Source organism: Pundamilia nyererei, unplaced genomic scaffold, assembly GCF_000239375.1.
Source record: "Pundamilia nyererei isolate P.nyererei 1_Seehausen unplaced genomic scaffold, PunNye1.0 scaffold00380, whole genome shotgun sequence".
Taxonomy (NCBI): domain Eukaryota; kingdom Metazoa; phylum Chordata; class Actinopteri; order Cichliformes; family Cichlidae; genus Pundamilia; species Pundamilia nyererei.
In genome coordinates, this window is record NW_005187781.1 from 127,562 (window position 1) to 142,204 (window position 14,643).

The window sequence follows — 14,643 nt, forward strand, 5'->3', positions numbered from 1 at the left end:
TCTTAGGAAAGTACATGATTGTACTTCAGATGGTACAACTTCATAAGGTACAAAAATGTACCAAGCCTAAAGGGTACAGAAATGTCCTTCAAAAAGGAACACCCCCAGCGACAAGCATTTGTACCCTTTTTGGTACACTTTGGCACCCCTATTTCTGAGAGTGTAAAGGTAACGATGTTGTAACGATAGAAATAGTAACTAGTTAGATTACTGAAAAAAGTAACGCCGTTATTCCCATCACTCCTGAATTCTGACTTTATGCCAGTCGACCTATACACACCTGTCCGCCTCCCCAAAGGATGAATGATCTCCATTCACGTTATGAGCAGACATTAGTGGTGCCACGATATGTACGCACTGCATCAAAGGCCAAAATGTTCTCACTCTTTCCGGGAGACTAATAGCAAATTCCAGCAGGCTCTCTTTTAGCTTAATGACTCGGGACATGTTATGCTTGCCCTGCCATGACCCACCTCCAAACTGTCATCTTTCTTATTTGCTCACTTGTGAAGCTACAATATTTAGACGAACTCCTGACTGCGTGAGTGCACCAGATTTTGACACACCCACATTTAATACGCGCTCTTGTGCATGTTAGACAAACTTTAAGGTTCTCTTTCACAAAACTGAAGTTTTGTGAATAAGTAGGACCTTTAAAAATCTGTATTCGCATCATTTGGGCATCATTTGCAAAAATGTCCAAATAAAATAAGCTCGTTAAAAAGTAGTAACTGTAAAGCAAACGCTCGGTGCTGCTTTTGTTTAAATTAAGCGGTCAAGGTGACAGGAAAAAGGGCCGGATGAGGACTAGATTTGCAGAGGTGTGGGGAGAGTGTGGATGCCACAGTGATCCACTAGACTGACGTCTCTCTGGTAGCGCAGAAGAAGACCGCAACACGGTTATTTCACAGACTTCAGTGCAACCAGGCAGTCGACAGTCTCTCCCGCAGAGAGGCACAGAGAAAGAGAAGGAAGGAGAAAAAAGAACTTCGGCAACGACAAGCTGTAGCTTTCCAGCATGTTCAGCCTTCTGAAATCTCCGTTTAAACACACTCGCCCAGCAACTGTTTGATTTTGCTGGTGTGCAGGATTTTTCCCCCCTCTTCGCCCCCTTGGAAAGATTCGTCTTTTTTCTATCCTCCTCCGGCTGATGTAAAAAGAAAAACGAGCCCCTTGATCTTGGAATGATGTGGACCTCACACGATACTGTTGGATTTGTTTTCTTAACCGGATTTTGCATTCAATTCGGATTCTCTTTTGAAGGTAAGGATGTCATATTTTCTTAACCAAAAGGGGGGGAAAACAATGTTGGCGTGCGAGCGCGATCGTGTCTAGCTTTGCTGCCCTGCACTGGTGGGAGAAAGTGTTAAAAGTGCGCAGCTTTGCTGGCGGAAAACGGGGAAAAGAGGCTGTTGTGAAGGGATTTTTTTAAGTGACTGGAGAAAAAAGAAAGGGAAAGCGATCTCAGAATGAATGTTTCTCCTGAAGCTGATGACGAAAAAAAAATGCAACTGGTGATTGTTTCAGATCAAGTCGTTTCACGTCGCGCTCAGAAGAGAAGGGGGGGCTCCTTCCCCCTCTTCCCCCCTTGCACCTCTTTCGCGGCGACGCTTGATGGGGAGATAAAACTTGTCTTAAAGGCTGCCTTTCATGAGAAGCTTTCAGCACCGCGGACAGCTGCAGCTGCCTGCGTCTGTCCGCGCTCCTGAAAAGCTGACGCTCCGGATTCCGTGTGGCTGCTTGGTGTCGCTCGCCACTTTCAAACTGCGTCGGTGCGGGCTCTCTCACGCTCGCCTTTGGCCGCATCGCAGCTACAAAGCTCTAAACAGTTTAACCGGGAGTTTGTCGAAAAGGACGTAAGCGACGGTTTGGTTTAAAAGTTTACAAATGTCATGTCGTCACCGCTCCACAGAAGGCTACAGCCCCTTCAAACCAAACTATTTTATCAATCTGTGCTTTTAAAAAAAACAAACAAAAAAAAACACCCGTGGACTGAATCACACTCAGGCAAACACCACGAAGCTTAGTTGGAATTTTTAACGCGGTTTCAACCAGCTCCGCCGTGGCTACAAAGATACACGCATGTATAATAGGAAAGGTTTTTTGCGGAGGGGGGGGGCATGGCTGCTCCAATTTAGTTTGTGAATAATGTAGCAGGAGTGCGTTACGTAAATTCCAGATGAAGACGCGTCATTATATGTGACGGTGGTGCTGGGGAGTGTGTGTGTGTGTGGTTTTTTTTTTTTTTGGGGGGGGGGGTGCTCTCTAATTAAAAACAAGAAGGCACCTTTCGTCAAACGTGTGCCTCAGTAACGCAGCTGCTGCGGCCATCAGCGAGCAGGAGACTCGAGTGATTCTGTGCGTGTAGACGACGCACAAACTAGCCTCATCATTATTACCCCCGCCTCCCCCCCTCCTCCCCCCGCTCCTTCTCTCATCCGCAGGTCGGTTCACGGACCTGCCCTCCAACATGACCGTCAAAGAGGGTCAAAACATAGAAATGGCGTGCGCGTTCCAAAGCGGAACCGCCTCCGTGTATTTGGAGATCCAGTGGTGGTTCGTGAAAGCGCCGGAGCCGAGTGACAGCGAGGAGGACATCGATGCTCAAGAGGTACAAGGGAATCTCTCCCTCTCTCTCTCTACATCTCTCTCGGCGCGTGCCCTTTCCCTGTCAAGAGTTGTGCGAGGCTTGCTTGGAGCACACCCACTCATGAAGGAAATAAGGGCATCCAGTTTGTATCCCCTGCTATTCCGCACAAGCACCTTATGCTATCAAACCTCGTCCCTCTGTAGCCGACAGAACACTAAGTTTTTGGGTATTTGTTTTCTTTTCTGGAACTTTTTGTTAGCTTCATCCCCCCCACCCCCAGCTGCTTCCCCGAAGCGGTTAAACATTTCTCATTTCCATAACTTTTCAATCCGTGGCTCTAAGTTCAGTTGGACTACTTGGGCTTCCAACTTTCCCCTGAAACAGTTAAAAAAAAGCCCTCCGCAATCCAAGCAGGACGCAGCCCCATCAAGAAGAAAAATAAGAGCATTAATCAAAGAAAAAAGTGGAGGGTGGGAAAGGGAAAAAATGAGCTCGTTCTGGATATTAATTACATGATAAATGAAGTAAATGAGCCCAACTATTCATGGATGGATAAAAAGTGGCTGAATCAATACAGCCAAAGCATATTCCTGCACGCTGCCTCATTTAACAGTGCATTGGAGGCTCTTTGGCATTTTGTTATGTATTGCTGCTGCATTACTGCTGGTTATGACAGCAAATAATGATCAGCTGCTTAGTGAATGAGAGTGTTTACTGCATTCAAATGAATGGAAATGACTTGCTTCCATGTTGTGTGGTGAGGAGCTGCATTTCGTGATGTGCAAGGCCTGTTGTCATGACAGACATCAAACGGTGATCTGTACATTTCTATGACAAAGGGGAAGCGAGAGATGTGTGTGACGGGAGGTAGCTGGATATCCATGTGGCTTTAATTATTGTTCCATTGTTGCCCGGCTCTCACAGCAGCGTCGGCCAGGCTTTGATGTGGGTTTGATCCCACATGACTCTTGGATGTTGGGTTGAAGTGGCCTATTGATGCAGACATCACATTGTTACCCATATTTCTTATCAGGGATGGCTGTGTGACTGAAAGCTGCTGTGTGTGTGTGTTTGGCCTGCAGTGTTTCACTTTGAATGGCAGTGTGCGTGTGTGTGTGAGAGAGAGATAGTAATAGAGAACGAAGTCACTTGGTCTCCTGGAAATTTAGAGGAAATGAACACAATGTCTTAGAATGCAAATGTTTATGGAAATCCAAGCTGCATGCACGGAAAGTAAGACTCGGATGTTTGAAAGGATGATATGAAAAGACTTGAGAAGACAGACAGCAGCTCAGTGCTGAAATAGTGCAGAGGAAGGGTAGGTGGGCGGACACTTTATCTGCAACTCTTAACGACCCAGGTTTAATTCTTACCCGCACAATTATTCTACTGTGAGCTTTTATTTTTTTAATGCAAATATGCAGTTATTGCCTGTAGCTTTTATTGTGTGACAAGTTTTACAATAGTGGTAAAGGATGGGAAAAATAAAAGAAGCAAGGACATATACACAGAAACACACTATATGAACTACACTTCTTGTTTTTTGAACTAAGTCCGTCTGTTTGTAAATGTAGACTGCATTTCGAGGTGCTGGATTATACAGACCTGTGTATAGGCACTGAATTTGAGCCTGGGACTGTAGTAGATTGTCACCATTGTAACAATTCAGTCTGTAAAATGTTCTTCCATCCTAAATGATCCACAATTGAGGGTATTGTTGCAAAGTGTAAGTGTTTCCGCAGTTTCACACGCAGTTCAGCCACAAAGTGTCAAAAGTGTCAGGCCATGTAACTTAGAAGTACGTATGTGTTCCAGGTAGGAAACAGGCATCCTAAATACATAGTTTAAAACATGTGCAGAATGTAACAAATGCACTGCTTCTTTGTGATTGTTTTACATGTTAATATATGAGACTGGGCTGGTTGTTGTTCCACCATGGTGCAGTGCTGTTTGAAAGTCATTTTCTATCATTGTAACATTGTGGAGCTTCCTGTAGGATCAGTGTTGGGTTCCTTCATAGAAAAAAGAAATAATGCATTTTTTAAACTTACATATTGGATAGGTAACTCATTACACTGCTAGTTACATTACTTTCATATTACTCTGCAACAGTCTGTCAAGTCGTAACATTATAACCCTCTTCATAAGAGTGACTCATATTTCAGTGTTTGAGCTTTTATGTTATATTTAAATGTGTGGTTTCAGCTAGCACATGCATCTCTTCCTAGATGCTCTATCATGTAAAACAACTAACATTATCAGTTTTTATAATACTTCAGCCATTGTAGAAATAAAAGATAGACGAAATCAGATGACTTTGTGAGTGTGAAAGTAGGTGTGTTACCCAGAGGCAACACTGCAGAGGGATAGTATCGACTATTCCTACAAATATACATTCAATGAATAAGTAGAAAGTGGATTCAGGCTGACATGTAGACACTGAAAAATGTAACACAAATCCACAAATTTATGTAATATTTCATAGTAAAACTCAGTTCTTCTGAAGCATTCCCAGGTCCACTCAAGTCAGTAAAGAAAGGAGTTTCTGCCTGCATCAGATCTAACGTTTGCCATATGCAGCAGGATTTGGTAATGGGTATTTTTTGTAAAGCACTAGAATTAACTTCTAACAAAATGCTAAATCAGGTCATTTGTGTACCCACATAAGCACAGTTTTCTCTATTTTTGCTGTTGTTGAAATCTAAGTTAAACTTAAACATGTCAGCAGTATTAAACTCAGTGCCATCTATAACCAACACATTATTCAGTTCAATTCTATTTTATTTTAGTGCCAAAACCATAACAACAGTTACCTCAAGGTGCTATATATTGCACTTGTGTATACAGAAATTCTATATGCACAAGTTCTGTCTAAGTGGTGCATTGCTCCACCGATCGCCAGACCTCGTTTTTTTCAGCAGTGCTCACAATAGTGGCTTCTCTGCACTGCAGTATGAGTCCAAGAAACTGGACAGTTCGATTGAATGAGTGACTAGCAGCAGGATCTCCAACCGCTGCACCACGGCTGGTGGTGATTTTGAGGAGCTTTTTCACTGGACAGAGTGCACATGTGGCCTTAGCAGCTCTGAAACACCATCAAGGACAAACTGGTCTGGGATAAAGCAAGACGTGCGCCTCACACATGAAGGAAACACCTTTATTAGAATTCTGCAGTCTACTGAAGCGTCACTGGTGACCCATCTAAGGTCAGGGTTTGATTAATGCCCGCCTCTTTTTGATGCAATTTTCAGCCCATTATCACTCACAGTGTTTAGCACTTGATTTTAAATAGATAAATAACTTTTGTTTTATTAAAATTCATGTATCCATATATGCCAAACCCAACCCTAATCACAGAATGGTCACTGTTGAGGTGGTTATTAAATAATGCATCAAAAGCACTGAACGCCAAGGCGCCCTGGCAATATTTAGTCTTCTGGAGATACCTGTACCAAGGCCAGTCTGTGTCTGTTAATAGAACTCAAACAGCTGCCATTTAAAAGGTAGTAGAGTGATGCACTCAGTGAAGAGACCACCTAGTACTACTAGGACTAAAGTGCATCATTTGTGTAACATCATATTTTGCAGAGTTGCAGGCTGAGAATTTTTAGAACAAGTTCACAAACCGAGTGACTCCTCTTTATCAGGATGCTATTCATTGGCTCGTGTATATTTATAATATGCGGTAAAAATATATATTTGTGCGTTGACTTTTTCTGATCTTTCCCTGACCCTGTGATGGGGACCTGGGGTCTTATTGTATTTCAAATTTTCCCAAGTGTCGCGGAAGCACAGAGCCCACGGTTGTTCATTTTGGCCTCGCAGTCGCTGAGCTGTGACAGAGTGCATCTGAGGCTGCTTTTTCAGGTGAAAATTTAAAGGAAAATAGCCCAGGGGTTATGATGGTTCATTATGGGGGAAATGGTTTATAAACTGCGAGCTCTGATTGCACTGAAGACTTGTTTGGAGTTTTACATGTTTTAAAACTGGTCTTTCACTTGATTTCATTGGTGGGAAAGTGGCAGTATGGAGAGATTATTTTAATATTTTAAATGGATTCGAAACATTTTTGACTCCATGAACAGTAGCAAAAAATTTACAATTGTGTCAACTGCACTTAGATCACTGCCGATAAAATAATGATCTGTCACAGGGCTTCTTCCTGTGCTTTCTCTGTTTGTTAAAGGACCAACATGTGGACTAAGAGTAGATGTAGGGGGCATGTGAATTCTTTGGTGAGATAATCCCTTCAGAAGATGATAACCACTTCTGCTTCCCCCCACTGTTTCCCATTAATATTAAATTGATGCTGCGTAATAATATTTTCGACTATTCATTTGGATCTTCTAAATAATTATTTCTGCATGAGGGCAAACTGTGTTGTAATATAGTCTATAACAATATCATCAAATCCAAAGAATAAAAAATCAATACATCTGATCATTTTTAAAGCTCTGCTTAAGGTTTGTTTAGATTCGTGTTTGACTAAGGCTTAGTAAAGACTGTTACATACAGTTAACTGTTTGAAAAGCAAGGAACGATTGTGGTTTGGGTTAAAAGAGATCAGTGTTGAGTGTCAGATGAAAACAGGAGGAAATGGTGCATTTGATGGGGACTATTTTCAGCATTAATCCGCATTTGCTGCTCCAATGGTTATTTCTGACAGAGACTTCTCAGTTAGAACATTTATCTACTTGCAGGTTTTTAGCACCGTGATTAAGATAAGAAAAAATAAACTATGCTCAATTTGTTGCCGTTTTCACTTATCACCTTTTGGAATAACAAAAAAATAATATTCATGAAGCGTCTGTGCTCATTGCTTTTCCAAAATTCCCCGAGCCTACCTTGGACACAGATTAGAGTAAAAGAAAGGAAAACAAACATGTCAATAGAGAGAGCTGTTTGGCTTCAGCTTCCACAACAAGTGCTAAATGATTCTCCTCTCAGATTATAAATGACGAGCTGCCAGTTCATAATTATGCACAAACACAGACAGACAGAAACAAAATATTCACACCTCCATGACAAAGAGGAGTCGTGCCGCTGACGGGATTTGCTACACTTGTGATTTTGTTGATTCAAGTCAGAGAGTAAAGACACACAGAGAGGAGGAGAGCGATCGCAGAGCATGAGTGGGAGCTAAACATTTGCTGTTACGGAACAGGAGCAGATTGCTGTGGAAACACGGGGTCATCAGTCTATACGACACTTTGGCTGCCGTTCTCTAACAGAGGCTGTCTCGCCTGTCATTTCATCTATAATTATGCAGCATTGTTTTCAGAATGTTGGGTTATAATCCAAAAGGACTAAAGTGTACCTCTAAAAGAATATAATATGCTGCACATTTATATGAATGGATATGTGGATGCAAGCTTTTAAGCTAAGAGCAGAGGAAAGTAGTTTACTGGTGGTCTTGTGAAGCACTTCTGCCATTTAAAAAGACCAAAGTGCCGCACCAGTGAATTTTTTATTTCAATTTCCAATGCAGGGTACATTTTCCAAATCAGCTCTCCAAGATGGCCATAATGAGCTGGAGAGGACTGGCGTGAGAGTTGTGGTGCATCATGCAGATTTTTCTTCATAGTTCCATTACTCTGCTTTTCATGAATCCAGTTGAACTAACTTCCACAACTGCTTTATTTTTAGTCTCTGAGGCTGTTCTTGAGTTCCCACCAGTTAGCCTCATTAAGACATTAAAACCACATCGCTTTGTTCTACAGGTGCCCTTAGAGTGTCCCTGACCTGGAGGATAAAGGAACCCTGTTCCACTGTGTTTGACAGTGTTGAAAGATTAAAACATTTTAGGAAGAAGTCACTGTGGCGTGAAAACATGCACTATATGGACAAAAGTACTGGACCTTGTTTCTCATCCATTTTTAATCCATTATCACTGGGACCACTTTAGAGTTTTTTGCTCTTCACTGGGATTTCCACATCTGCTGTCTTCTGTTTTTTATTAATTATCAATACGTCTGGTTGGCTGGCCATTTATTACTGTGTAATCATAGATTGCCATTAAACCTATTTGTGTTTTACGTATGTAGACCCTACAGTAATAGGGAGAAGCCCCCAACAATCACACGACCCTGTTTGAGCAAGCACTTGGTGACAGCGAGAAGGAAGAACTCCCTTTAAGCAGGAAGAAACCTCCACACTCAGAGAGAGGCAGCCATGTACCACGATGTGAGCAAAGACAGGACTAAAAATCCTGTCGTTGCTCACATCGTGGTACATGTCAAAGGTAGCCAGAGATTAATAATACCTAATGATTAAATGCAGAGTGGTGTGCAACCACACAGGGTTAGAAACAATAGAAGCTCCCCCCATCAGCCTAACAAAAGGGGGATTCAGGATCACCTGATCCAGCCCTAACGATAAGCATAATCATGAAAGTAGAGATAGTCCTCTGAATCCAAACTGGGAGCTCGTTCCACAGAAGAGGGGCCATGTACGCTGACGGCTCTGCCTAAGACCGAAGCGCTTTATTGAAATACTATGAATACTATAAATTTGATATATTTGAAATATGCTGTCTTTGTTGTCCCCGTCAGGACTCTTGCTGCAGCATTTTGGATCAACTGAAGGTTTTTAGGGAGTTTTTAGGACATCCCGATAGAAGTAATAAATGCATCAAAATCACTCAGAGACAGGATGCTTCTGATTTTTTAAGGTATTGAGGCAATGTAAGAAAAAACTCCTGCGTGTTGGTTTAGTGTGTGCACTGGAGCACAAAAACGACTCTCCTGTGACGAGTCCTTTTCATCACAAATTTTTTTTTACAGCTTATTGACTTTGGCGAGATAGATCCGCTTCATTTGGTTCATTAAACTAAATGACCAATAGTGCTGTGTGATACGCAAATGTTGGTATCAACACAGACTAACTAAAACAGTTTAGTTAACAGTTAAGGACATGGATACTGTGGGTTTTTTTAGAGACATGGAATGTAAATGTGCCTCCCTTTAACTGACTGTTGGTCAGCTTCTGTTGTTTAAATGTACTTTGGGCTATAAAGAATTAACATGACGATATTTTTCATAAAAAAAGTATATAACACAGTTCAGTGGGATGCAGTGGGGTTAAGTTAACTGGTGATTCTCTGCGTCAGGGTATACACACTCTAAGACAGCTGGGATAGGCTCCAACCCCCCAATACTAATTGCATTAGTATCGTTTAAATACCAGTGTTGATGTCGATACTATTGATATTTGGATCAATCTGCCCACCTCTAATGACCAAAATGTAGCATCACTGCATCAGTTCAACCTCTTGATACTTGAGAGGTTGTTAGTAATATGCTTATGGTTGTGGCTAGGTTTTTTTTATATATATATATCCACCACTTTATGTTGATTTTTAACCCATCTGCCAATCTTAGAACAATCCTGTCATGGTCCTGAGTCTGTTGACTCTGTGTTTTTGTTTGGATTAAGACTGCTGTATGTTTTGGATTAATTCTTGCTAAGATTTGCTTGTTCTTAGGTTTTGGTTTCTGTTTAGTGTCTAGTCTGTGTCTCTGTGCCTGCCCTGCTCCCACGTCTCCTGTCTAAGTTATCCCTTTCCTTGTGCTCTCTCTATACTGTGTCAGTATTGCGATCTCAGTCTGTATCTGTAAGTTCAGTTGGTGTGCTTCCTGTTTTACTAAGGTCCGTGTCGGTATTCTGCGTTGCTTCCCTTGTCTCGTCCTGCCCAATTAGTCCCAGCCATGTTTCCTTTCTGTCTCCCATTTCCTGATTACCCCGCTGTGTATTTCAGTCCTCTGTCATCCCCTGCTTGTTTCGTGTCGTACCCTCTCCATGCTGTGTCTTGACCTCCGTGTTATGGTAGTTTTCTAGTTCTCCGTTCACAGCTAGGCTTTCTAGTTTCTCCAGTTTCCTTGCTAAAGCTTAGTGTTTTGTATTCATGAAGAGTTCTTCTAAAAGCTGCGTTTAACTTTCCTTCTCCGAGTCCTGCATTGGGTCCCATCTCCTGCCTGCCAAACACACCTGGACAAGATCTGTAAGACTCAAAAGCTTGTTTAGCGTTTTTTAAATTACACCTAGCATTTTGATGAAAGTGGATATTTCAATTAATATTTAATACCTAAATATAATTCATACCATTATAAAACATTCCAACAAATGTGAATAAGCGTGCAGGCTTTGTTTTCAGATTTCTGACTTCAGCCAGTCATTGCTCACAAAGGATTTGAATTAAACTGCTGAAAACAATATTTGTATTTCTAATTATTTTGGTTTGAGAATTACTTTTGAGCCTCTGGAAATGGAAGCACTATGTATAAATGGTTAATGCAATATTTTGTTAAACCCCTTAAATTAAAGCTGAAGGTCTACACTTAAATGACATTTTGATTGCTTCATTTCAAGTCCATTGTGAAGGCGCAAATTTAGAATATTGGATCCTTGTCTGAATACTGGCTGGAAAGGCTGCTGCTTTGACCTTCCTCATAGATGTACAAAGCCTACCTGAAGGTTATGTCACGCATGACGGACAGGGCCTCATTTCCATGCATTTGAATGTTAAAAAATACATTAACGATTTTATTTAGTTTTAAACTCTAAATCCCTCTTATTCTGAAGAGGTGGATATAAATCTTTTCAGGCTTTGATCTCTTCTTTTTATCCAGCTAATCCGCCCACTGTTGTTTGCCATAAGATCAATTTATTGAGTAAATCTTTACCACCCCGTCCACTGGTAATTCTATTTGGTGTGGGATTATGTTTGGATAAAAGTGAGGGAACGGGAGAAAAGCTGAGTTTTATCTGTGGAGGTAACTGTTCCGATCATTTCAGCCACTGCTCTGTGAGCTCTCGGTTATGTATTATTCCCACAGACGTTGGGAATAAATACATAAAAATAAAAGCAGCTTAAAATCAATGTAATTCTCTGTGTGGGGGGACAAACATCTTTGTATATCTGGAATATCATAAAGGCCACACCTTGACAGTATGAATTTCTAAGCTGAAGTAAAGGTTTAGAGAAAAAATCGGAGATGATGCTTGAGACCTGGCGCAGATGTGTGCTGTTTAAAAATGTATACTGCATTTCATTACTCAAATACTGCCTGGAGTGCATGAATGGTGAGACTGCTGCTGGATTCAAACCTAGATCTCCATGAAACACATCACAGCACTGGCATGTCTTTCTAAAAGCGAGATTTTTTTTTTTTTAAGAAAAAAAAAGGAGGTGGACATGATACGAGGTCACCCTCAGCCGCCAGAGAAAATAGAGATCAGCTGAAGCCTGGGGTAACAATACAAACGACCATTATATAAAGCATCCACCTGCGCACTTTGACCAAATAACACTCAAACCACTGCGAGCTTTACCTCTCTTAACAAGTGAGTTTATAAATCCACTGGGTGTAACAGCAAGGAAGCATAAAATCCATTGGCAGCCATGCTCTTTGAGTGACCTTACTGTCTGCCTCCCTGCCTCTCCATCATAGTCTGACTGCAGCTTATGCAGCCTCCTCCTCCACTCACGCTGAGATAACTGCACCCGGAGTCAATACCATGCACCAGGTATAGTCTGCTGACTGCTCTCCTCAGCCATTCTGGCCCCTGCCATTCCCGCACACGCCTGTAATGATCTGCAGTGGTTTGTAAACAGCGAACATGAGTTCTCCACAGGAGCCTGTTGTGTATGTGTGAGCATGCACGAACACATGAAAGAGCTCGCTGCTTTGTTATTCCACCTGTGGACTGTCAAGCGATCCACTGACAGGCTCAGCTGCAGCGGCGGAAGAAAACCGGGCTTTTGAAATCACTGGAATTCACTGCAGAAACGACCGAGGGCTGTTTCCAGAATTGGTAAGGGGGTGGCAGGAGGTTGTTTAAGGTGGGGTGAGTGTCTGTGTGTGTGTGTGTGTCTGTCTGTGTGTGTCTATTTGTGTACCGGTTTTTCCTACCTTTGTGGGGACCAAAATTTGAAATTTACTATACTTGTGTGGGTCAACAGCCCATGGTCAGGTTTGGGGGGGAGGGAAACTGCATCAAAGCTCCTATGGATGGTACAGTATGAGCCGGCACTTGGTGACAGTGGGAATGAAGAACACCCAAGAAGTTTATGTTCTGCTTTATTTATGGTGAGTGAGTTTCTAACATATTTTTAGTCTCTTACTTGCCCAAATTTATGGATGCAGCTTGCTAAGCAAGCTAGTGTTAGCTAATGGCTTGTTTTATTGTAGGGTCTACCTTATATATACAAAGCACCTTGAGGTGACTGCTGTTGTGATTTGGTGCTATATAAATAAAATTTAATTGACTTAATTGGTGTGTAAACGTCTTCCCATTTCTGTGTCCAGAAAAACTAACATGGTGTGAGCAAGAATGCTAATACTAAGGCTTCAAGATGTAAAGTCCAAAACCATTGGGCAAGTTTATAGTTTAAAGCATCAAATGTGAGGTAAGAGAGCCAACAAAATGAGATGGCAAATAAATGTATTTCATTTTAGAATGATGTTAAATGGTAAACCAAATCACTGAGACCTATATAAAGCATGAGAGTGTATTTGTTTGCATCTATAATTACCACAAAAGCCTTCAGTCAATGAGTGTTCATGTTAAATTCAAGTGACTTAATACAATTGACATGTTTTCTTCAACTTTATCTTTGTTACTGTCAGGCCAATTTTAAGCATTTCTGCTTAGATATTATGAAATGAAAATTATGAAATGAAATAATGTGATTTCTCAAAAAAGACATAAATCATATACAATTTGTTTCATCACCTTGAACATCAGCTTTACTAAACAGAAACATCTGAACATTTAACTGAAATGACAGGTGTCCTTCCTTCTTGGAGTCAAAATTCATTTTCTTGAGTTTTTTTTATAAAACTGAAAGGATGAAAAAAATAAGATCTGAAATGAGAGATTGATCCAAAATAGTCCTTTAGGGTCTGAAGCTCAGGTGTATCTGTTTGACTGACAGCTGACAAGGGCATGGAGAGACAGTGCGAAGGATGCTACACTGAGAAATTCCACCAGCAAGGTAAGCAGCAGGGCTGAAGGATAACTGACAACTGGTTTAAGCTGCAAATAAAGATTGTTACAACAGAGCAGCTAATTAGCCATGGTAACATGTTTGCTAATGTGGTATTTTTGCCAAGTCCCCTGAGAACTTGTTGTTAAAACTCTGTGACTGTTGTTCAGATTTGTGCTGATATCTGAAGGCAAGCGTGTCTGTCAGTCTTCCTACAACAGAACATGAATGAGTCCAGTTCTTCACGTAGCTACTGTGTCCTGCTCAGTTTATGCACACAGAGCTCTTGGTTCCAGGGCTTATTATATTTGCTTACGGTATTTAAAAGTGAATTAATATTTTTTTCCCCAAAATACTGTGTGAGCTTTAATCCTGGTGTTTTTATGCAAATGTGTTTGAAGCTCTATAAGCCTGTTCTGCATGTGTGCTTTCAAATATGCACAAATCTGGTTTAAATGGTTGTTACCATCTATGTGTAACACACAAAAACCAAGTTAATTTGGAGGAATTCAATAATACATTAAAAACTGTTTAGTCAGAATTTGTGTGTATTGATCAAGTCCTTTATGTGAGTGTATGAAAGCATGTCCATGTGAGTGTGGGAGTACTTTTTATACTGTGTTGCTATGATGAGACTATACGTAATGATAATGGTTTCTTTCATGTTTACTCATCTCCGGTCAGCGCATGTATAGACCTGGATATGTTTTTTGGTACTACCGTGAACTGGTTAATATATTTGTAGCATTATTCCAAACTTCAATATTTCTAAGCTGTTTTTATAATATCTGTTTTTATGAATTCTGATGTAAAGGGTACAGACAGTGGACTTGAGTTAGCACACACTGAGTACACGGATGTACATGTAAGTCAGGGGGGCTCAGCTCCCAATCATAATGTCATGCATCCAGTGACTTGTAATTAATATTAATGGAATATGCTGTTTGCAGATGTAATCAACGCTTCTCACATTTGCAATCCTCAATACAATTGGATAAAAATGACAATGATACATTTAAAAGCAACCTAATTAATTGCATGACCTGTTGTAGTGTCTAAGAATATT

The 14,643-nt window shown here is 41.0% G+C and overlaps 1 protein-coding gene across 1 annotated transcript in view; it reads left to right on the forward strand.

The window, feature by feature from the left end:
- The first annotated feature begins 788 nt into the window (after nucleotides 1-788).
- Nucleotides 789-14,643, forward strand: part of vstm2a (V-set and transmembrane domain containing 2A) — a 108,418-nt gene continuing 94,563 nt past the window's right edge. The window contains exons 1-2 of the mRNA XM_005752786.2: nucleotides 789-1,263; nucleotides 2,445-2,611. Of these exons, the coding sequence (XP_005752843.1) occupies nucleotides 1,185-1,263; nucleotides 2,445-2,611 (246 nt within the window). The 5' untranslated portion in view covers nucleotides 789-1,184. The remainder of the gene's footprint in view (nucleotides 1,264-2,444; nucleotides 2,612-14,643) is intronic.